Consider the following 25,000-nt stretch of genomic DNA (forward strand, 5'->3'; position numbering starts at 1 on the left):
TTATAAAACTCTTTTCTAGGCTACATGATTCCCTGAAGGATAAGAACAATGTTATGTTGGGGCTATTGGTCCCTGGGCCAACCTGGTGTCAGCACTAACCTGCAAGGGATTGTGGCCGAGCCACAGGTGTGTGGATTCATATCAGACAGAAGCGTCAAGGAAGTGGCTTGTGGAGGAAACCACTCTGTGTTCCTGCTGGAGGATGGAGAAGTTTATACGTGTGGTTTGAACACCAAGGGGCAGCTGGGCCATGAGAGGGAAGGAAACAAGCCAGGTGAGTGCACCGTGTCTGCCCTGATGACTGGTGAGAAAGGCTGAGGCACAGGCCGTGCTGGTAGGGATTCCTCAGCAAGTGTTTGTCTTTCAAGGAGGATCTTTGAACAGTGCAGGATCCCCTTCTCTGTGGGACTTAAGTGTCTAATTCACACCTTTTGATGGAAAACCAGGCTTTTCCTTTTTCATCTTATTAGATAACACAGCTCTTATCAGTTACCAGGGAAGAGAAGTTGACTAGTTGGGGTTAGATAAACAGATTTTTCTCCTATAATAGAATGCTAAGACAGTGCACTTTTTATGTGAATAGGTAATCCTCATACAATCAATATCCGAAGCATTTCTCCTTAATTTTTCCTCCCAAATGCCTATTCATTTACTTATTTCTGCAACATGCTTTTGTTAAGCATTTGGGCCAAGCACTGTGAATGAGACCTGTGAACGAGGTTGTGATGACTGGACTCTAGGGAACCCGTGTGGAGGAACAGGTGAGGTTAAGTTGAAGAACATGCTGGGGGATTACGGGAGGGGGGTAATCAACAAAAGAAAAAAGCATAGGTTTTTTACTTTTAAAAATGATCTTCACATTAGAAAATCATTTTAATCATGCATTCTGTCTTTGGGGGCCGAGTAGAAGCATGAGTAGGACTTCGGCAAATGTGTATGTATATTTATGACTGTGGTAGGAACACCAAGCTTATTGCACACACCTGAGTGACCTAAAGATAAACAAAGGCATGTGTGCAGTCCTTGTTCAGGGACTGTTGAATAGTGTGGCAAGACTGTTGATAGATGATATTGAGAGAGGAGAAGCTGGAAAGGGAAGGGGTTAATTAGATTCCTTCAGCTTTAAGGTCTTTCGTTCATTGATAACAGGTGCTGTGAGTATTTAAAATCCGTTGGTTTAAGTTCTTTTTCCTTCCACCCTTTCTGTCTAAAGCACAGGTGGCAAACACAGGGCCTGTGGGCCAAATCGGGCCTTCTGCTTTGTTTCCACCTGGCGGCAGCGCCGAGCTCTTGCTGAACTGTTAAGGATAATTACATTTATACAGTCCTAAAGTTACATTTGGCCCTTTGAAGGCAACCGCGAGGCTGATGTGGCCCCCAGTGAAAATGAGTTTGATAGCCCTGGTATAAAGGATCTAAATTTGACCTTCAGTGTATGTCTACAGAGTGTAGGTGTATGTCAGGTAGTTTCTGAGTCTCAGGTTTCAGCTACATTTGGAGGAGTGTTGGTGATGTTTAAATGAGTCACCTTTTGGTGAGAAGTGACAAGGTAGGGTCCTAAACTGTGACCATGATGAATTCGTCACTAGCATGGGCATGTGCCACTTTGTTGTTTTAGTTGCTGACCTTTTAATTTAATCCAAATCAAATCAAGATATTGAAGCTTCATTAACAACAATCTTGCTGTTTTTTCCCATTTATTTAATTATTGTTCAGGTAAAGTTTTCTGTCTTTTACTCCCATCCCACCCCCCCAGTGCTCCCCACCTCCCTCCCATTTCCACCCCCATTAGCTGTGTATACCAGTTCCTCTAAATCCCTCCCCTTTTTCCCCTTAAATTCCCTCCCCTCTCCCCTCTGGTCGCTGTCCCCCTGTTCTCTATTTCAGTGTCTTTGGTTATATTTTGTTTGCTTATTTGTTGTATAGCTTCCTGTTAAAGGTGAGATCATATGGTATTTGTCTTTCACTACCTGGCCTATTTCACACAGCATAATGCTTTCCAGTTCCCTCCATGTTGTTGCAAAGGGTAGTAGCTCCTTCTTTCTTTCTGCTGCATAGAATTCCATTGTGTAAATGGATCAGTTTTTTGATCCATTCATTTACTGATGGGCACCTAGGTTGCTTCCAACCCTTGGCTATTGTAAATTGTGCTGCTATGAACATTGGTGTGCATAGGTTCTTTTGGATTGGTGTTTCAGGGTTCTTAGGATATACTCCTGGCAGTGGAATTGCTGGGTCAAAAGGCATATTCATTTTTAGTTTTCATAGAAAACTCTATACTGTTTTCCATAATGGTTGCACCAGTCTTCGATCCCACCAACAGTGAACTAAGGTCCCCTTTTCCCCACAACCCCTCCAACATTTGTTATTTGTTGCTTTGTCTATGATAGCCATCCTGACCGGTGTAAAGTGGTATCTCATTGTGGTTTTAATTTGCATCTCTCTGATAGCTAACGATATTGAGCATCTCTTCATGTGTCTCTGGATGTTCTGTATGTCCTCCTTGGAGAAGTGTCTGTTCAAGTCCTTTGCCCACTTTTTAATTGGGTTGCTTGTCTTAGAGTGGAGTTGTGTGAGTTCTTTGTATATTTTGGAGATTAAATCTTTGAGGTATCATTGGAAAATATTTTTTTTTCTAGATGATTTTACTCATTTGTGTTTACTCAGGCAAGTCATTTTGGTGTCGGGATGGGCTAACTTTCTCTGTGACACTGTCTCCCTCTTTTCTTGTATTTACCCCCTCCCATAGGAAGTGGCGGCATTCCGTAGTTCTCCTGCCCACATGTCAGTGTTAACTCATTGTCAGTTTTTATGTTGACCATTGCATAAAGGGCTGCAGGGCTGGTCTTAAGAAGAACTGTGAAGTAGATGAAGTATGATTTGTGGGCTTTCCCCTATATTCCTTACCTTCAGGTTCCTCCATGGGAGCCCTCCCTGTTTACCTGTAGCAGGACCCAATGTTCTAATCAGGCGTTTCTGGACACTTGGACTCATGGAATTTCAAGGAAGTGGCCTGTAGCATGTTCCATATGTCCACCTTTATATGTACATTGCACCTGACACTCCAGGTTCTCAAATGTATGCAGGTCATGTTGTTCTCTAAAATAAAAGTTCAGTTAACAGTGCTCCAAGTCATAAATTGAGTTAGTAATTCCCATTTTAGCTTTTACCAATTAATATAATACAAAAGTATAATATAGAACTATTGTGGAGGTGGCAGGAAGGGCTTTTACTTTTAAAAATGATTTTCATATTAGAAGAGATTAAAAACCAAGGTAGTCTTTCCTCACCTGTTAAACTCACTTGTGTCTTACATTAAAGCTCCTCCTCATGCTCTGTGTCCCCAGGTAAGAGCCAGGGTCTAACAACTAATGCTTACAGAGGGGTCAGTGGCAGGTCACAGCCCAATATCATGCTTTTTGAGGGGGGAAGGTCTACATTCCACCAGGACTTGGACAACCTTTAGGCCTACTTCCCACCAGTGACCGTTGAGGGACTTGCCTTCACCCTGGCCAGGCTCTGAAGGGAGTCATTTGGGGACCAGGGGTTCTTCCCATTTCTCCCGAAGAGACGACATGGTTGGGATGAACGCTGGAGTCTGACGAACCTAGTGGAGGTATTACTGCTCTGCTTCTGTATTTCAGAGTCTCAAATTCCCCGCTCCCATTTTCCCCTCATCCAAGGACATTACTTCTTCATTGATTTTAGAGAGAGAGGAGGGGGGAGAGACAGAAACATCAATATGAGAGAAAAATATTGATTGATTACTGCCTGCATGTGCCCCAACCAGGGACCAAACCCTCAACCTAGGCACGTGACCTGAAGTGGAATCGAACCCAAGAACTTTAGGTGTATGTAATGATGCTCCAACCAACCAAGCCACACCGGCCAGGGCTCAATTCCTTTTCCTGTAAAAGGAGGAGGCTCCTGTCCTCGTGTAGCTCTCGAAGTAGATTCCAATGATAACGAAGATTCCACAAAGCTCCCTGGAGTCTGTGAAGGCTGCCCTGCCGTCTGTGTTCTCTGCGACTGCGCCTTCTGTCAGGCAGCGTCCCAGCAGAGCTGGTCGCTCAGGATGCCTCGTTGTGCACCGTTGTCTTAGAACCTGCGGTGAGAAGACTCACCTTGAGGTGACAGGTGAGAAAGGCAACAAAATCCTTGTAGTCCTACAGCGGCAAAGCTCTGTGGAAGGTGCCATGGTGAACACATCTGAGTGCAATCTGACATTCTACCACTGGAGCCTCCTGACGCAGTTGCACGGGAGGCGTGGCAGCCTGTGTGCGTGAGGCGCAGCCAGTCTGCTTCTGCCCGAACGGTGGGTCAGGCCAGTGCTCTCCGTAGCCAAGGCTGAGTGATTACAAAAGAGAGCTAAAGTTGTGCCAAAAAGGCTTTCAGATTCAACCGTGGAATCCAGCTAGTGCTTACAATTTAAATTTGAAATAAATAAGTTTCTAGTATAAATTACAATAGATTCCAGAAGTATCTGTTTTTGGTTAAGTTTGACTGTTAATTATAAACTCCATAGCAACTGTGGAAGAGTGCCTCTTTGAACAGAAAGATTATGTGGGCGGGCACCTCCCTCTCTTTTAACTTTTCTTTGGTAGGTGTGTTCTAAATCTGGGTACCATTTGGGTTTATTTTTAATGAGTGGGAAAAGAAAATGAGCCTGTTTTCTATATGTGCTTGTTGAGAACTGTGACCTGGAGAGCTGCTAGACATGGGGGCAAGTCCGTCACAGACAGACCCTGTTTCAGGTCCCCTGTGCTGGGCCCAGCCCACAGGAATGCTACCCTCAGGTGACCCCTGTGGTATTTGGTGAGGGAACTTGGTAGAAGGCCACCTCCTCAGAGAACATGTTTCTAGAGACAAGGGGTAAGTCTGAGCTTTGGAACTGACGTTGCCCAGACCAGAGGAATTTGTAGTATGAAGGACTAAAAAGAGTGAGGAAAAGGAGAGGTGGAATGTGGTGATATAGGCAATGTACCAGCACAAAATTCTTTTTGAACATGGGCCTTGAGTCTGTCCTGCCAACTCTCACGTATCAGTGTGTACTGTTGTTTTATACTTAGTCTCTCGTCGGCACAGTTATGAGGTAGGTGAATTCCATTTTTTCAGAGGCATCCTGTACCTGTGCTGGAGTGCTTCACACTCTGTATTCCACACATTGTGGAATACAAAGCATTCCACAGTGCTTTTATGGATTTCTGCTTTTTTCCCCCATCCTTGAGAACATCTAACAGTTTCCAAATTGCTTTTGTTGCTCCTGAGGCTACCGTACTTTCCTCGGACTCTCATTTCTCTCCTTAGTACTGCCCTTGCCTGACCAACTTCCCTGTGTGGTGGAGAGCAGGTGTTTCAAGGACACGTCCAATACCAAAGAAGAAGTTCCTGGTGACGTAGGCCCCATATATTTTTCCATTTTGTCGGGAAGCCTAGGGTTCTAGCCTAGGTGTGTCCCTGACTCATTCATTTGTGCCTTGGCCAGGGGCAAAGACACCTGTGATTCCCAGAAACATGTTTCATGGGCAGAATGCCAAAGCCGCGTCTAAACTCAATGTCCAGCTTTTCTTTTTAAGTGTTGGATTGTAATTGTTCTGTGTATATCTTCTCCCTTTTGACTTTTCTCTCCCTTACCTTGTGATACCAACTTTATCCACCTCCTCTGCCACTCCCCCGATCAGGGATAGTTTCAGTGATTAGGACATTTTATGATTATTCCTACTTTCCTCATGTTTTTGCTTATGAATTCATCTCGTGATTTCCAAAGACATACAGTTACAAAGCTGCATTATAGGAAGACCTGTATGCCTTCCCTTTTTTAATAAAGCAAGCAAAAAATATGAATTTTCCCCTAAATGATGACTTTTCATAAATGTTTAATCCATAACTGGACATAAAGCAAATCTTAAAATATTTTACTAAACTAAAATAGGGCCTGGTTGCCTACGGAGAGAAATAGAACAATTGTCCTTCAGTGCTGGGTTTCTCTTCTTCTCGCCCACCCAGCCGCACTGTCAGCACTGCTCTCCAGCCGGGGCGCGGCTTTCCTCTCCCAGTATTTACTCTGAGTTCCCAGTTTGGAATTACCATAAACTAGTCCTTGTGTTTTTAGGGCTGTCTGAATTATTGTAAACTTCCTCTAACCTTTCTTCCTGTATTCAGTGGACAAAAAGTATGTTAGGTGCAACTATTTAGTTTAATCTAATTTGACTGTGTTCAAATTCTTAAAATTATGCATAGAAATCCCAGGAAGCCTTTTCATAGCAAACCCCAGGTTAACAGTTTACAAGCAGGCTCTACGTTTCTGTGCCACCCTGCTGGATTCGTATCTATGGTTGGTTCCTTTTACTTTCTCCTGAATTAGTTAGCTCCTCTCTTTCTTGCAGGTAATTTAATCCAATTCATATTCACACTTTGTATTCAGTCTAAACATTTTCATAATTTCTATCACCATATGTAACAACCCTACTGTTTGATAAATGAGATTTATAAAGTAGACCATCTCAAAAGCCTCAATTCCCAGAGCTGTGGTTGCCATTAACCCTGGTAGAAGTAACACTTGGAACTGGCTTACCAGTTTTCTGTCCTGCATCTGAAGGACTCAATAACTGTTATGTTAGTCAGCTTTTGCTTAAAAGCAAACTGGCTGAGCTGAAAGGAAATAGAAGAAATTCTATAATGACTTCTCATTATTGAGGTGCGTGTTTCCAGGGGCATAACTCCGATATCAAAGGCAGAAGGTGCCACAGGAAATGTTCAGATCTCAACACTAGGCTCCGAGGGGCCCGCCCCATCGCTTCCGCATTAGGAGTGTGGAAGGCGGGCTGGGCCCCTATCTGATGATGATGCTAATGGTAGTAATCGAACCTGGTGAGATGTGTTGACTTTTTTTTTTCGCCTGTGATTTTAAATACTTTATTTATTTATCTTTAGAGGGGAAGAGAAGGAGAGAGGGAGAGAAATATCAATGCATGGTTGCCTCTCGTGAGTCCCCTGCTGGGAACTGGGCTGCAACCCAGGCATGTGCCCTGACTGGGAATCGAACCACGATCCTGTGGTTTGCAGGCCCATACTCAATCCACTGAGCTACACCAGTCAGGGCCAGATGTGTTGACTATTTTGATAGCCGAATGGACAGTTTTCTGGCCCAGAGGCCTAGGGATCAGGAGCAAATGTCATTTAGTAATTTTATTTTTTGGTGTGCTTAATCAAAAGTTGTAAGTAATTCTTTCCATTGTACTCAGCCTATTTTCTTTAAAGATATTTGAATGCTTTAGGAAATATGTACTTAATAATGAACATCTTAAATGTGAGGAGTTATTTGTAATTTTAAAAACTTTGCAATATTTTAAGGAATTAATATAGTGGTTTGTATGGTGATACATTTGTTAATTGTAGAAGTGGTTAAGTACATATACATATTATAATCTTCCTTTATCTTGATGTGCTAAGCTTTTTAAGCTGATTAATCCTCATGTAATCCTGTAAATAGGTCAGTATTATTTTCCCAGCTATATATATATAAAGGAGAAAAGGAAGGGAATTGAGTTTGAGTTTTGCTTGGGTACTAACAGATAGTTTGGTTTTAATAATCCTAGAATTATGTCCACAGGTATCTTTTTAATCTCAGCCTAACCAGAGAGGCTCAATAGAATTTTATTCTCAAACTGTTTTTCTTGTTTAACACTCAGTCCTTATAAAAGAAACAAAAAAGAAGAATGTATTCTTTAATTTACTGGTAAAATACCAAATATGATCCAGGTGCTTTGATTAAAGGTACAGGACACAATCCCCTTTTCATCTTTAAAGGCATTAGATGAGACTTCTGGTAAAGATAATGGTGTAGATAGATGCTGTACTCTCAACCTCCCACAACCACATCAATATGACAACTAAACTGCAGGAGAACCATCATTACTAACCATCGAAATCTAGCTGAATGGAAATCCTACAAACGAGGATTTGAAGAAGAAACCGCATGGAGACTGGTAGGCAGGATGGGGTCATGGGACAGGCTCCATACCCACGAGCGTTGGATAAAAATCCGGGAGGGATATCTTGGCTGTGGAGGTTCCCCCTGAGGAGTGAGGAGTCCCAGCCACACACCAAGCCCCCTAGCTCATGGTTCCCGTGCCATGAAGAGAAGCCCTCATAACTTCTGGCTTTAAAAACCAGTGAGGATTGTGTCTGAAGGACAGGGAGGGCTTCTGGAGTCCCAGGCAGGTCCTCATCTCCTAGGTTTGGGGAGGAGCCCGATATTCCCCAGGGTTCTGGTGCAGGGAAGAAGTGGGTGGTGGCTAATGGGTAAGCAACACACAGCTTCTTCCACAAGACTGATTTCATACTGTGTACAAATTTGGGTCTTTAACACCTTTAAGTGGAATCATGGAGTCTTATTTTTGTTCCATATTATGACCTACATATTCTTTTATGAATTGAACACCTTCACATCTGCTTTTACAACAAAATTAATGGCTCTTATCAGGAGGCAATGACTTTCTTCAGAGTTTTTGATAATATGTGAAATCATATATTTCTTAAGATTTAGTTTCTTGTTTGTCTTTGTATCTTAGTGTTAAGCACAATGTGGAAGGCACATGGTGTAGAAATGTGTTACATAAATAGAATGTCTCATTGGTCTTGCTATTTTGTTACTTTGCCATGTTCTGCATGAGCTTGGGAGGTGGCTTGGGCTGGGTAAACAAAGATCGGAGTGATCGTATTTTTAAAAATTGCTGACTTTTAAGGATGAAGAGTAAAGGAGTGACTCGAATGGTAAAAATTTCCATTTATCAGGCTTCACAGAGCTAAGAGTAGATTTGGTGTCATGCAGCAGAACTTCTCCAAAGGGAGCTATAATAGACTCAGCAACTTCAGTTCAGTAAACTCTGTTACTAGTTTTACCCATTTTTATTTTTTACAGATTTTATTTATTTATTTGCAGGGAGAGGGGAAGGGAGGAAGAAAGAGAGGTAGAGAAACATCAGTGTGTAAGAGAACCATTGATCTGTTGCCTGTCATCTCTCGCATGTCCGCCGCTGGGGGACCTGGCCCACGACCCAGGCATGTGCCCTGATAGGGAATGGAACCAGCAGCTGTTTGGTTTGAAGGCCTGCATGCAAGCCACGGAACCACACTGCCATACCAGTCAGGGCAGTTTTACCCAATTTTAGAAAGACTGCAAAATCAAAGAACATTGTCTTTAACAAGTGGTATCACCTAGCCCATAAGTCAGTCATTCATTATTAGTGGTCCTCCCCCTGCCCCTCCCCTTTAGCTGTCAAACTGTTGTAAAACCATGAAACAAAGCAGACTCTCAAGTACACATCCTTTACAATACCTCTCACCCCTTACTACTTATCCCCAGCAATAAGTACATTTCCAGGTGCGCATGAATAGCTTTTTATTAATGTGATTGATACAGACACCCTTCAGTGATAGGACACTTAATTTTTTTTGCAGGATGTGTGGATATGAGTTATGTATAAGGCAGTAGTGGATGGACAGCAGTGGAATTTTGTGGTGGGTCAATTCTCTAGTCCACTGATACAGTTGTAAGATTTTTCTGGGCTCCATTTAAAGACTGCTTATATTCCCCAAGTGCTTTTCCACTGAGGCAAAGCTACTATGCTGTGTTTTTTTGGATTCCAGAGTCAGCTTGCTGTACTGAAAGTTTTATTTTCTCCCTTGCGATATTTGTCTCCTTTGCTACTCTGTCAGCTATTGAGATGGAAACATTTTCAGTGGAGTCAGAGACTCTCAGAAGGAATATGATTCACCTCATTAAAATCGGAGAGTGTCCGAGAACTTTCCATGAGGTCTAGTCAAAATAGCATCTGAGCCTGTTAACTTTTGGGGGGAGTTAGTTGTTCACACTGCCAGGAAGAGAGTTGTAAGGCTCTTTTTTCCTTCTTTTCAAAGTTAAATTAATGAGAGCTTGAAAAGAGTCCTTAATAATGAAAAAAACCCATTTCCTACTTCAGATTAGTGGTCAGTTTGCATTCTTTGTTATGTGAAAGAAATCTTTCATTTATTGATTTGGAATTAGCCTAGTGCTATATGAATAGTGCTGATCATGCTTAAATGGATTGTGGTACCAGGTTCTGCCATCTGTCTACAGTACTCAGAGGCTATTTGGGCACAAAGTCAAAACGGGGTTCAGGACGGTGGGGACCATTTTGCCCTTAGGCAGCGGGTCCCCTGGTTTGCACCAAGGAGGTGGAGGCAACGCTGGTCTCCTCCAGCCCAGCCGGAAGCAAGAATGTTGGGAACTAGGACAGAAAGGAAAGAGGAAAAACAGATGTAGCAGTCGCCCTGAGCTCACCATGGAGCGTACATGACATGCTCTTTCCCCTTCATCTGAAGGAAAGAAGGCTGCAGTAATTATGGAGTGTTTTAATTTACTGTGCGTATGGTAGGGATACCTCAAACCATGAATGAGAGGTTGGAAGTTTTCTGTTCTGTCTTTATGAATGTTAGTCCACGCTTGACCATCTTTCTGTTCTTTATTCTTCACTGAGAGTAGCTTTTGAAGCAGAAAAGCTTTGGTGAATGTCTTTAGTATTTCCAATATAGTGACATTAGTGGTGAACGATGTATTCTGATTATTTCATGTGCTCCCATTGGTCACTGAGAGTATAACTCAGATTGACTAGATGCCTGTCTCCTTTCTTTTTTGTGGTTCTAATTTATCATAAAACATCTGCTACCCTCTCATATGGAGGGGGGAATTCATCTTAGGTTTTGTAAAGAATTGCTTTTTATATTTCTAAACTGACAAAATGTGATTAAGAGTGGGAAGGGGCACTGGCCAGGTGGCTCACTTGGTTGGAGTGTCGTCCCATAGGCCAGAAGATTGTGGGTTAGATCCCCTGGTTAGAGCACATACCTGGGTCATGGGTTCGATCCCTGGTTGGGGCATATTTGGGAGGCAACTGATGGATGTTTTGTTCTCACATCGGTATTTCTCTCTCTCTCTAAAATCAGTAAAGCACATCCTTGGGCTTAAAGGGTTAAAAAAGAAAGTGGGAAGATTTGGGCCAGTGCCCAGAGAGCAATGAGCCATATTTTTCTTTCTCCCCTCGCTCCCTCTTCCCATCTCGCATCCTCCCATGTCCCCATTTCCTTTTTTCCTCTCTCTCCCTCACTTTCTCCCTCTCTCCCCTTCCCCTTCTCTCTCACTTATGGACATCACCAGCTATAGGTGGAATGAAGGGAGGGTGCTAGTGCATTTCACCCAGGGTTGGGCAGGGCCACTAGATCTGCAGAATTTCTTTTCCTTATCATTTTATGAGTTTAAGAAAAAGAGCAAATCTCACTGCCATCCCTTAGTTAAATCACTTTATGGATTACCATGTAACTGCCTTGATTTAGATATTTTCGGTGAGAAAACCACTGTTTCAAGTTTGTTCAGGTTCCGTGACTCCTTCATTTTGGCTGTGTTCCAGCCAATCAGAGCCATCTGGGGAACTTCGTAGGACCGCCCACTGAGTGCCGGGCTGGGAGAGCCTCGGGCTGTAGTGCAGGCGGATGAAACTGACCAGTGAAAGCTCTGTGCCAGGAAAGACTGGAGGGAGCCAAAGACTTCGAGATCTGTGAATCCTTTCTGTGGAAGTGGCTACTCTCTGTCCGTGTTTTGGACTAACCCTCATGGTGAGGCCGGACCCACAAGTCAAGAAGAAGCCATACTTTGGTCTTCTTTCACTTTTACCGTTGTTCTTCCCTTAATGTATTCTTGACTCTGAATTTTGCTGTGTGTCATTTGTATATTTATTTAAAGTACTAAGGCACTTTGACTTTTCTTAAGCTTTTATGCAGAATTTATTTCTGCTCAAGACTGCATGGCTGCCCAGGTGATCAGGCATATGCTTAGTGGGGCGTTTCAGTGGGAGAGGATGGTTTACTCAGTAAATGGAGTCCATATAACTGGTTGTTCACCTGCAGATGGACCTAGACTCTCTATCTCACTCCATAGTCAAGAGTAACTTACAAATGTATGAAGACATAAATGTAAAATGTAAAACTACAAAAATAATAGGAAAAATAGGTGAATATGTTTAGAACCGTGAATAGACACTTCTCCAAAGAGGACATACGGATGGCTAGTAGACATGTGAAAAGATGTTCAACATCACTAATCATCAGAGAAATGCAAATTAAAACCACAATGAGATACCATCACACTTGTCAGAATGGCCACCATCAATAAATCAACAAACAACAGGTGCTGGTGAGGATGTGGGGGAAGGTAAACCTGTTTGCACTATCGGTGGGACTGGTGCAGCCTAGAGATAACTCAGAAAATTAAAAATAGATCTGCTTTTAACCCAGCAGTCCCACTTCTGGGAATATATCCAAAGGAACCCAGAACACTAATCCAAAAGAACATAAACACCCCTATGTTCTTTGCAGTGTTATTTACAACCGCCAAGTTATGGAAGCAGCCCAAGTGTCCATCAGTAGATGAGTTGATAAAACAACTATTGGACATTTACACAATGGAATACTACCTGGCTGTGAAAAAGAAGAATTTACCCTTTGCAACAGCATGGATGAACTCAGAGAACATTATGCTAAGTGAAATAAGCCAGTCAGAAAAGACAAATACCATATCATTTCACTCATATGTGGAATCTAATGAACAGACTGAACTAAGAAGCAAAACAGAGACAGACTCATAGATGGAGAGCAGGATGACAGCTAAGGTGACAGTTAGGGAGTGGAGGGATCAGGCAATAAGGACAAAGGACTCACGGACATGGACCACAGTGTCATGATTACCTGGAGGAAAGGGAGTATAAGGGGGATAAATGGTAATGGAGATAAATACAATAAAAAATAAAATGTATAATGAGTGAATATATATTTCAGAAGCAGTAAATTGATACAGAATTGTTGCATTTGTACAAAATTTTGTAAGAAATTAAAGCAAAAAAAATTACATTAAAAAGCTTGCAAAGCTATGAACGGGGTTTTATTTGTAACCCTAAAACTGAGTATACAGAATGAGAAGCTGTGTGGTTACATCTATGGCAGCTGACTGCACTTGGACTCCTGCGACAGCCCGCTGACTCAGGTTTGTACCCGTGTTCTACCCTGAGACATCTTCGTTGTTTAGTAGTCGCTTTATTGAAGAAGCTCCATAAACATTAGCAGTCATGCAACTCCTCCCCTCATTCTCTAACCCCTATCCTTAGGCAACAACTAATCTACATATTTACTTACTCAGGACATTTTATGTAAATGGAATCACAATATGAGGGTTTTTTTGACTGACTTACTTTTACTTGGCATAATGTTTTCTTTTTTTTTTTTGGCATAATGTTTTCAAGGTTCATCTATGTTGTATCAGTACTTCATTACTTTTTATTGCCCAATAATATGCCATTGTGTGTGTGTATCACATTTTATTTATATTCTATCAGTTGATGGATATTGACTTGTTCCAGCTTTTAGGCTATTATAAATAATGCTGTGAGGGACATTTGTGCTCAGGTTTTTGTGTGGATGTATGTTTTTGTTTCTCTTGGGTATATACTTAGAAGTGGAATTGTTGGGTCATGGAGTAAAGTCTGCATTTTGAAAAACTGCCAACTATTTTCCAAAGTTGTTCTATCATTTTATATTCTTACTAGCAGAGTATTAGAGCCTGAGGTATTCTTTAAAAATGAAAATATAGCCCTAGCTAGTGTGGATCAGTGGATTGAGTGCTGGCCTGTGAACCAGAGTTGCCAGTTCAATTCCCAGTTAGGGCACATGCCTGGGTTGTGGGTCCCCAGTAGGCGGCACACAAGAGCAACCACCCAGTGATGTATCTCTAACCTCCCTCCCTTCCCCTCTCTTTAAAAATCAGTAAATAAAATCTTTTAAAAAATGAAGATCTGTTTATGAGTGCCTGGCTCATAGGGTTAGGCACTCATAAATAGGCACTCGGGTGGTGACTAAATGAAATAGAACATAAACAGCAGTTAAAACAGTTCCTAGCACACAGGAAGCAGTCAGTAAGTTTTGGTTATTTTATTATTATGGATATAGTGGGTACTCCATGTATATAACAAGTTCAGAATCAGTGTAGTGTTTCATTTTTTTTATTAGGGCAAAATACACATAGCATAAAATGTACCATCCTATATTTTTTAAAAGAGCTTTACTTATTTTTTATTATTCATTTAATCTTCACTTGATGATAGGATTATTGATGAGACAGAGAAAGGCATGTGAGAGAGAAACATTGATCGATTGCTTCCCCTAAGCACCCCAACTGGCGATTGAACCCACAACCTACGTATGTGCCCTGACTAGGGATCAAACCTGCAACGTTTTGGTGTACGGGACAATACTCCAACCAACTGAGCTACCCAGCCAGGGTAATTTGCTAAATTGTTTTTGTTTTGTTGTTGTTGTTGTTGTAATTATTTGACTCTGCAAAAATCAGAAGGCACGAATGAGCAGCCACCCCACCCCCATGGCGCTCTGACTGAAGACGAGTTAGCTTAAATGTGTGATGGACCACATTCCCCGACTAAGGCTCCAAGCAGTGAGAGGAACTGCCATGGACAGTTTTCCTGTTTCTTAGTGTGAAATTTTAAATCACTGTTTTGCTGCTTTTCTTTTATGCTAATAAGCATTTCATATTAAAATTTCCTTTTAAGCATCACTTTATATTCCAACAAATTTTAATTGGATGTGCTTTTATTTTTATTCATTTCATGATACTTCATAATAATTTCTCTTATGGTTTTTTAACTTTGATCCATGGGTTATTTAGAAGTGTGTAGTTTAATATTCAAATACATAGCTATTTTACTGATATTTTTCAGTTAATTATTTTTAGTTTAATACCATGTGGTCAGAGGACAAATTTTATGTGATTTCAGACCTCTTAAATTTATTCAGATTTGTTTTATGGCACAGAAAATGGTCTATCTTGGTGAACGCTCTGTGTCTACTACTGAAAACGATGTGTATTTTGCTGGTGACGGATGGAGCATTCTGTATACGTCAATTAGATCAGGTTGGTTGATAGTGATGTTCAGGTCTCTTGTGTGTTTTGTATCAGTATATATCTACCTTACTGATTTTGTTTTTATTTGTTCTGTCAATTAGTGAGAGGATTATTGTATCACCCTGAACAAAGAAATATACTTATTACTTAGAAATATATCCTTCCAGTATTTTAAAACATCTCTCTATATATTTTTTTAATTTAATTTATCTATCTTTAGAGGGGAAGGAGAGAAGGAGAGAAACATCAATGTATGGTTGCCTTTCGTGCACCCCCTGCTGGGAACTGGCCTGCAGGGAACCGGCCTGCAACCCAGGCATGTGCCCTGACTGGGAATTGAACCAAGATCCTCTGGTTCACAGGCCTGTGCTCAATCCAATGAGCTACAGCAGCCAGGGCTAAACAATAATATAATTTTTAATATGAGGTTATATCATAATACTTTTTTTGTAACCTTTATTTTCTCTTAATATCTCATGAGTATTTTATATGATAATCATGTTCATGTTGATCTATTAGTATATTCGCTTTTTAAAAGACTGTATATTTCAACTTATAGTGTATAATCCCAATTTTTTCTTTTTTCCTGTTTATAGCAGTGCAATGTACAGTATTTCCCTAGAATACATTGATAGAAATTCAGCTGTTATCAAAGAGCATGCAAAATTCTAAGGAATATAGTCAAAATGCCTGCCTTAAATAAGTTTGTCCTGATGGGTAGCATACTAACATTAGGTGTCTACTATTTACTTTGTTAGGAGGTATAGATAGGATTTGTATTATAACTTCACTTTTTTGGTCCTTTCTTCATTTTACCTAATACCTATAAGCTTATTTTCTCTATATCTTTTGATTTAATCAAATATAATTTTTACATTTACTACAGTTTATTTGGTGAGTCAGAAATAGGGACTTTTACACAGCCTCTTTGGAAAGAAGTGGAGTAGCAAGTATTTTGTTGTGACTGCACAGTGAAAATGTCAGCTTCTAGTGTGTATTTTGTGACTTAGTACAGAGAGCTTTGTATTTTCTTTTGGGTCAGTCCATGGGTTTTGGCGAAGCCACATATTTGAGCTCTAAGGATGTAGAACAGTGCTGGTGGTAAAATGTAGTATGTAGTAAAAATTGGGAGGGGTAGGTTTTTATTCTGGATAAGAATAAATGTTTATGACATAATAGAAAAAAATATATATATATATTGGCCTCTGCTCCTAGTTCCTGGCACAGAGCTCCTAAAAACCCTCGTAATTTCCTAAGTGATAAGAGCACTGTATCTCTTGTTCTAATATTTGTTTTTCGACCCCATTCCTGACACAGGGCTCCTAAAAACTTTGTAAGTTCCTAAATGATAAGAGAACTAAGAGCATCTTCTGTTCTAATGAAGTGACTGGGTGGGCTCCTGGGTGGGGCCTAGTCACCAGAAGGACCAAGCAATGATTAGAAGACTAGAATTTTGAGCCCCACCCCCCATCCTCCAGAGACAGGACCCAGGCTGGAAATGTAGTCATGGAACACGCCTGCGTGAGGAAGCCTCACACAGTAAAGAAGACGTACAGAAGTGGGGGAAACGGGTGTTCTTAACAATGTTCTGTTTATATTAGTAGATCTAGTTTCTACATGGACCTCTCTTGGTTCTGTCACTTCTGAGTCATGTAGTTTTTAGAAATATTTTAGTTTGTCCATTCTACCCTGTCCCCCCATAAAGGATGACGATGCTTTGAAATATCCATGAACTCCTCCAGTGGTTTTGAAATAACCCGTTTATTTTCTCCTCCTTTAATATGAATCATAGCATTTTAATGTCTGTGACTTCTTTGGTTGTCATTTGAGACATCTTAATGCCTGACATTTGAATTTTGATGTTAAAGACTTTATATCTTCAACAGGTGTTTCCTGGCATTTCTTACAGTTCTTGTAGTCACTTTGGTGCTGTCATTGTACAGAAAAGGAAAGCTCTGTGAAGGGTAACCATGTGAGCTGACCTTTGAGGGACTGTTAGTATTTTGTGCCTGAGGATTAAGATTTCAGTTTTCTTGAAGGGCTCTTGAATTATCAACTGGAGGATTTAGGCATTTAAATGTAGAAAGTTATACACACCACTGTGTATTTCTTCCACGGAGGCCCTTCTGCTTTTAGGATTCCCTCTACCACAGCCATCGGGCAGTTTCCTAATGTGTAATCTTTCTCTACCAAATTCTACTAAGGTATCAGATTATACCATGGTTTTGGCAATTCTGAGTTTCTGAAAATAAGTGAGTCACTACCACTGATTTTTTTCTGACTAGTGGAGTGTTAATGACTCAAAAACACAAATCCTTCTCCCCTCCCATTGCCTGTGACAGGCCTCCATATGTTCCGATTCACTTAGTCAGTGTATTTGGCTTATTGCATCCAAAAGCATACAAGGTAAATTTAGATTTATGGCTTTGAGAAGAAAGTATTCTTAGAAACATTTTTTATTTTTGGGTTCTGTGTATGAGCATTACGGCCCAATTAAGTCACCTGTCCCTGAACTGATAAATACTACTGTGAACTATCATAACTGATCTTTCTCTCTGATTCTTTATTTGGAAAGATTTGGTTTGATGATTGTTTAAAGTTGGACAGTCTTACATAGGATTAAACAAGTAAGTTTTTGATACATATGCTAGGATAACTTCAATTAAGTATCCACTATGGAGACCCCGCTTGCCTCCAGGAATCGAGCACTTAACTGTAAAGGAAGGGTAAACATACTTTTAGTTGAGCATTTGTAGTAGAGCTGGGTCTTTGTTTTTATCTTTTTCTTTTGCTCTTCTTCTTCTTCTTTCTTCTTTTTTTTCCAAGTAGAACAAAGACTGTGGACTTTCTCCGATTAAAAAAAGCATGTAGTAGGAAAAAATGTTATTTTAAAAATCTGTCTCTGGGTTTCTAGTTCCAGGCAGGATGGCATAAGCACATTCCTCCCTACTGAATGCAGCTATAAAACCTGGACAGAATGATTGGAGCAGATTTTTGAGGATGCTGGAAAGTAAATAATGGCAGGTAGATTGGGAAAGAAGACCAGAATTCCAAGTACCACTGAACTGGCATTGAGTTGACCATTTCTCCTGCTGGCCCTCTTGCTATTTGGCCCCAGAGGCAGGCACAGCTATGGAAGTACAGTTTGTTGGCTGCAGAGCTGAAAAGAAGCCCCAGGAAACCTTGAAGTGTTGGGGGGATCTCAGAGGAGGGAGAGCTCAGGAAAGCAGCTCCATATGGTTATCTATGAACTGTGGGCTCACCTCTGAGTTGTGACTCTGTGGATGTTTTCCTACTTAGCATACAGATGATTCTGAGATGTGAAGTAACAAATAGACCACTACCCAGGTTCCAGATTGGGCACCATATGGTGCACTCAGGGCACACATCCAAATAGCACTGAGCAGGCTTTGAAAACTAAAACAAAATTGTTAACGTTCACAAGAAGATTTCAGTAAGACTCAGAGTCTTATAATATAATAGTCAAACATTTTCATGGTACAATCCAGAAGTTACTCAGCATATAAAGATCCAGGAAAGTCTCAACTAGCCTGGGAAGAGATGACAGGTGCCATTCATTGCTGGAGTGACACAGATGTTGGGGTCATCTGATGAAGAGCTGAAAGCAGCAGTGAGACTAGAGTGGACTAGAGTGAGAGTTCAGCGGGTAACAGCAACCAGCTGCGGGTGAGTGTAAGGACTTGGAATCCACAGCACCGCGGGACACAGAACTAGATTTCCCATGCTAATCTCTTTTGTCAAACCAACTACTGACATTTAATTTATTTTGTTAGAGTTTTATTAGTGAGAAATTTAGTACTCAATAATGATCACTAATTTCCAGCCAACTGCTCATATTGTTAACTGTGAACTATTGGGTATATGTTCTCATCTGAATCAGTGGGGGAAAGAGTCAATTTCCTGTTATCCATTCCTAGGCTATTCAATTCATAGTTGCTGTCATCAATTTAAAATCTGCTTAGTCCATTTTCAGCGGGGAAGATGATGGCCTAGTGGGTATAATGGCCACTAAAGTCAGAAAGACCTGAGCCCAGTCCTCGCTCCACCTCTCAGTATTTGTGAATCTCGGCTAGGTTATATGCTTATTCTGAGCTGGGGTTTATAGAACCCTTGCCTCACAGGGTGGTTGCAAGAACTAAGTAAGTATTGGCATTACCCATCTATCCTCTAGGCCCATATCATCCCTATCATAACTTGGAAATACATGAAAAATTATTATGGCCTCACAAGCCAAGTAGAAATAATCCTAATAAAGTGCTAATAATGTAAGTCCAGTCGAACTGCTGAAGGCTCTCTCCGCAGCTTTCCACATTTGCCACTCTTCTGCTCTATTTCCTTGGCTCAGTCAGAGTTGGTAACATTGCTAAAGACTTCTAAAGACTTTAAAGTGTTGCTTTGAGAGGACCAGAGAGAAAATGTACTTTTATCCTCAAAAAATACCAGATATTTCTCATGTGCTTATTTTAATGTGTGGGTTGAGGTTCTGTCATAATTTATAGAATATAGTATAGAGTCTTGATATAATGAATCAGAAGAGACTGCATGTGAAAATGTGCGTCTCAGACTGAAGGTTCCCAACTGGGACAGGGGTGTGTGGTCAGTGAGAGGTATGAGTGAAGCAGAATTTGTTGCCCTGACCTAGGGAGGGATTGTTTATTTACTTTTATTTTTTTTATATTTATTGTGCATTTTTATTCTTTTTTAAAGCTCTTTAAATTTTATACTTTCTTCATTCACTTTATTCTATTTCTTATTTTCTTTTTCTCAAGATTTTCTTTGTTTTGAAAATTATTTAGTTAGTTAGTTGTTTATTTATTTATTAATTTATTGTTGTTCAAGTACAGTTGTAATTTCACTGTAGCAGAGCCCCAGGCTGAAACAGATGAGCTCTGTTTTCTGGCTAGAAAAAACATAAGTCAAACTTGGTAATAACCAGTGGTTTAATTCTCCACAAATCTTTGCTTTACTGAACAGTTCCTCTGCATTTGGGGCTGCAAGTTTTGTTGTGATGGTAGACTGAGGTCTGTTTTGGTGGTTGATGGGGCAGGAAGTGGTTTGCCTAGGGCTTGACCAGACTGGGAAGAAATGGTACTTGAAATCTAGGCATGCCCTCTTGAGGTCAAGAGGGGTGCTGCTGATGAATTTTGAGCAAGGAAAGAAGTAGCTGATCAGGTAGAGACTGTGCTGTCAGGCAGTAGAGAAGCAGTATTGTCATGTTAGGCTGTATGCTGACACCCAGGCAGGAAAGGCTACTGGTTGGCATAGGAGGATGGGTTGCGGGGCAGCCTTTCATCCTGGCTGAGGTGTCAGCCAGGCCTGGGAGGACGTAAAAACTGCCCAAATCCTGCAGCTGTGGTTCCAGGAGGAAATATGGCCAGAGGAGTGAAATCAGGTGACCTGAGCGACTTTAGCAGGAGTATCTTACTGTACATTTTTCTAAAATAAAGACAGGGCTGCTCCTAGTGGGTAGGGCGAGGCTGTAGGTCCTAATACCAAAAAGGTTAAAGAGGGTGGCCAATGGGAACCTCAGGAGTCATGGCATCTTTAAGGAGATTTTCTGACAGGAGCGTATTTTCATCTGCTTAATTAAAAAAAAAAAAGATACTTTGTTTTCGAATACAACATTTCCACAGACTGTGCCAAGGTCAAGTAACAGCTCCCTGCTGCACTGTGCTCACCCTTGGGTCTCTCTTGCAGAGGCTGTTACTTGGATTTTTATCTTTATATTTCTCAGTAACATGCTTATGATGTTATTTTTTAATTTTTTTCAATCTTGGACATACTCTGGAGACTTCACACTGGTGAAGATTAGCATTCTCTCATATTCTCCACCCACCCTTTCTTCCTCACCTCTGGATGCTTCTCTCTTCTCAAATAGTTGACTTAAAAAAAAACAACTGACAACTAAGTTTTTAACTATGTAGTATAAATTATATTTACTTGATTATTATGACTTCATGCACCATGATTACTTTTACTTCCTGTAAAACATTTGCTGTTTTTTGGAGTTAATTATTTCATTTTCCCACCTTTGTCATTGTAACCTCTGTATTGTATGACCGAATAGTAAAACATAATGTAAAACTCACTAGATTGTATTTCTTTTTTCACCATGGAGACATTCTTTGCTTCATAGGCCTGCTACATAGCTACCTTGGAAATAGTCTTCACCTCTGCTATGTAAAATTCTTGTTTCCTGCCGATTCCTTTGTTTTAGAGGCATGATTTTTTGGTATTTTCTGAGAAAGGCAGTGTGGGCAGTAAAATATTTTGAGAGCCTTATGTGCCCGAAAATTCATTTTTCCTCTCACATTTGATTCATAGTTGGCTAAGTATATAATTCTCAGTTGGAAGTAATTTTCCTTCACTGTGAAGGCAATACTTCATTGTCTTCTAGTTTTTGGTATTGATTTTGAGAAATCTGATGCCATTCTGATATCTGTTCCATTATATATAAACTCTTCTTTTGAGAACTTTCAGAAGTCAGTGTTTTATGAGTCATTATTCTGAGTCTTAATAGGGCCTTTCAGTGCAAAACTCATGTCGTTAGGTAATGAGAAATCTTTTTTGCCCTTCTTTAAAGTTTTCCAACTTGTATTTTTTTTTTTTAGTTTTTACTTGTTTTTGAACCCCTTAGAATAATCCCCTCATTTCTTTATTTTTTCCTCATTTTACTCTTTTCTTTTTTGTTCTATTTCTTAGAAAATTTCTTTAATTCTAATTTCCTATCCTGCTTTTGAAGGTTTTTCCTTTACATTCATGGGGCTTTATTTCTATTCTTCAAGGTAGTTTTGTTTGCTTTCTGAATATTTGAATGTTCCCTATCTTTTATTTCTCTAATGACTTAAACATTTTTTCCTGCTCCCTGCATGATCCTTTTCTTTTAAAGTTCATTGTTTGTTTGTTTTGCTCTTTGTTTTTCATGTTAAGCTTTCCCTCAAATATATGATGATTTTTGGCCAGTCTTTCATATTTAAGAATGAGGTACTAAAACCTGAGTGAAGCTATGTGTTGGTAAGTCTTTTTTAAAAAAATATATTTTATTGATTATGCCATTACAGTTGTCCCACTTCCCACTTCACTCCCTGTGTTCCTCGGTTGGTCCGGCCGCTTTTTGCTGCCCGACCCCACTCTGCCAGCCGCTGACTCTGCCCCTCTTACCTGTCTGGATGAATGGTTTGTTGTTGTTGGACTTCCAGACAGTTCAGTTTTCTGTGTTTTGGTTGCATGTTTGTTACTAAAACTTTGTTGTCTTTAAACTCGGCTGTGCGAGGAGGCACAGTGTTTCCACCTACACCTCCATTTTGGCCGGAAGTCCGCAAGTCTTGTTAACTAGTGGGAAGCTGGACATTTCACTGGGGTACTCAGAAATGTTTGTATCTCTGGGTCTTTTGAGCTAGTTTTCTCAGAAAAATTCTCTTATCTTTTAGCTAGATGTGTATGAGACTGTGTTCCAGAACTGAGGGAGAAAGGTGTTTTTCTGGATTGGGGAGGGAGCATTGTAGTGTGACTGAACCAGAGAGGTCCAAATGTGAGTGAAAATGCGGTATATTGCTGAAAGCAGTGGGACTGAGTGAAATTCTGCCTGGGGACAATGAGACCCTCTCCTAGACTGTGCCCCCCAATCCAGGCACATGAAAGACCATCTGAGATATGTGTGCTGCCCAGTATAGCTGGGGTCTAAATTGACAGCTTTTAGAAACATAAAAAATTTATAACCTCCAATATGAATATGAAAAACAAACTACTTGGGAAGGTAATTCTGTGCAATTCCTGTTTCTTGGTTGTACATTTTCCTGCTTTGGTGTGGTCTCTTTCAGAGCAAATTGGAGCTTTGGCAGATCAGCACATTGTCCATGTGGCGTGTGGCGAGTCCCACAATCTGGCCCTCAGTGACCGGGGCCAGCTGTTTTCTTGGGGTGCAGGGAGTGATGGTCAGCTGGGACTCATGACTACTGAGGATTCAGTGGCAGTGCCCAGGTAAGAATGTCAGAGAAAGGAATCTGAGTTTTCAAATGTCAATTGTTATAAATATTACTTCCTGCTTTTGCTTTGTTAGATATTTGCTATATTTTAGTTTCTGCTTTTTTTCATTTAATTGCTATTCCTTTGTGCTACTGTTGTGCCTTATACTGTTATAGTACTCATCACAAAAATTGTAATTAGTTATAGAAGTGTGCATCTCAAGTTAAAAAATGTGAGTATGATTCCTCCTTAGCTGTGTGGCTCAGTTGGTTGGAATGTCATTCTGCAGCCGAAAGGTTTTGGGTTTGATTCCTGGTCACGGCACATACCTAGGTTGCGAATTCGAGCTCCTGTCCGGGTGTGTATGATCTCTCATCTGGGCTTGTATGAGGGGCAACCAGTTGATGCTTTTCTCTTGCATGGATGTTTCATTCCCTTCCTCTCTCTCTAAAAGCAATGAAAAAATATGAGTATGATTACATTTGTATAATATTCTTGAAATGAAAAAATTTTAAAGATGGAGTATAGATTAGTGGTTGCCAAGACCTGTGGATGGGGGAGGGAAATAGTCAAAGTACATCACCAGGAATCCTGGTGTGGGGACTGTTTAGTATCTTGACTGTGGTGTGGATAAAATGAATATATACAGGCGGTAGGATTAATACACACTCAGAAATGAGTACAAATAAAACTGGGGAAATATGAATGAGCTTAGTAGATTGTATTAACATTAGTATTCTTGTTATGATATTATACTGCAGTATTGCGAAATGTTACCATTGGGGGAAATGGGATAAGGGGTTTCTCTGTTATTTCTTACAACTGATGTGAATCTATAATTACATATCAATTAAAATAGTTGGGTGCACACATGAACTCTATTTTAACTTTTTTATATCTGAGAAAATGAAACATTAACAGAAACAAGAGCTACCACTGTAATTCCCCCTTCCTGGCTCCTTCTATTTCCTAAAATACCCACCTCTCAAGTGCATGTCCATCTGACTCCTTTGTTTCTGTGCCATATGCTTAATAAAGAGGAATATGGCGACTTGTGAACTGTTAAAGCAGAGAGCAGGAGTTATTCCCAGACTGCCCAACTCTGCTGGGCACTGCAAGGCATTTTACATGGATTTTTTCCATTTAATTCTCACCGCACCCCTGTGAAGCAGGTACTGTTCTTATCTGTCTTTCGTATGAGCAAGCAGAGGAATGTGATTTGAAAAGTAATCGTATGATCTTCCTCTTTAGCATTCTAGAAAATCGGGGTTTTGGCAGCATTGCCCTTATTTTTTCTTTAATTGTGGTAAAATACACATAACATAGAACTTACCATCTTAACCACTTTTAAGTGTACAGTTTGGTGGCATTAAGAATACTCACATTAAACACTGTGACCAATCTCCAGGACTTTATCATGTAAAAATTAAACTCTATACTCAGTAAACAGTACCCCTCATTTTTCCTCCTTGAGCCCCTGGCAGCCACCGTTTTACTTTCTGTTTTTGTGAGTTTGATTACACTCAGTACATCATAAGAGGAATCATATCATGCAGTATTTGTCTTTTTGTGACTGCGTTATTTCAATTTAGCATGATGTCCTCAAGTTTCATCCACACTGAAGTATGTTACAGAATTTTCTTTTTTTGAAGGTGGATTAATGGGAAAAATATAGTGTAGATTATATAAAATATTCAGTTTATATGACATATTTTGTTCATTCATCCGTTGATGGACACTTAGGTTGCATTTACCTTTTGGCCATTGTGAATAATGCTGCCATTAACGTGGTGTACAGATATCTCTTTGGGAATGCTGCTTTCAATTCTTTTGGGTATATATTCAGAAGTGGAAGTGCTGGATCATGGCATTGCCCTCATTTTGAAAGCCATTTAGACACCAGCCATATTCTTAGGGAATTCTCTTCTGTAGTTTTACTCCATTTGTTCCTGAATTGGAGATGACAGGTGGGAATTAACAGAGGGTGTGACAATGGGTTTAAGTGGAGAA

At 40.4% G+C, this 25,000-nt stretch overlaps 1 protein-coding gene and 1 non-coding gene across 8 annotated transcripts in view; one reads left to right on the forward strand and one right to left on the reverse strand.

Annotated features, from left to right (window-relative positions):
* The window catches only part of HERC3 (HECT and RLD domain containing E3 ubiquitin protein ligase 3), a 105,658-nt gene that overhangs the window by 11,890 nt on the left and 68,768 nt on the right, over nt 1-25,000 (forward strand). For all 7 annotated transcript variants that reach the window (XM_053666325.1, XM_037141077.2, XM_037141076.2 and 4 more), the window contains 2 exons: nt 20-274; nt 22,846-23,005. In XM_053666325.1, coding sequence (XP_053522300.1) covers nt 49-274; nt 22,846-23,005 — 386 coding nt within the window. In that variant the 5' untranslated portion in view covers nt 20-48. The remainder of the gene's footprint in view (nt 1-19; nt 275-22,845; nt 23,006-25,000) is intronic.
* Nucleotides 14,410-14,555, reverse strand: LOC119046140 (small nucleolar RNA SNORA79). The gene has a single exon (XR_005081919.2). It is a non-coding gene; the product is annotated as a small nucleolar RNA SNORA79 (small nucleolar RNA).

Source organism: Artibeus jamaicensis, unplaced genomic scaffold (assembly GCF_021234435.1).
Source record: "Artibeus jamaicensis isolate MK-2021 breed Jamaican fruit bat unplaced genomic scaffold, CSHL_Jam_final contig_452, whole genome shotgun sequence".
Taxonomy (NCBI): domain Eukaryota; kingdom Metazoa; phylum Chordata; class Mammalia; order Chiroptera; family Phyllostomidae; genus Artibeus; species Artibeus jamaicensis.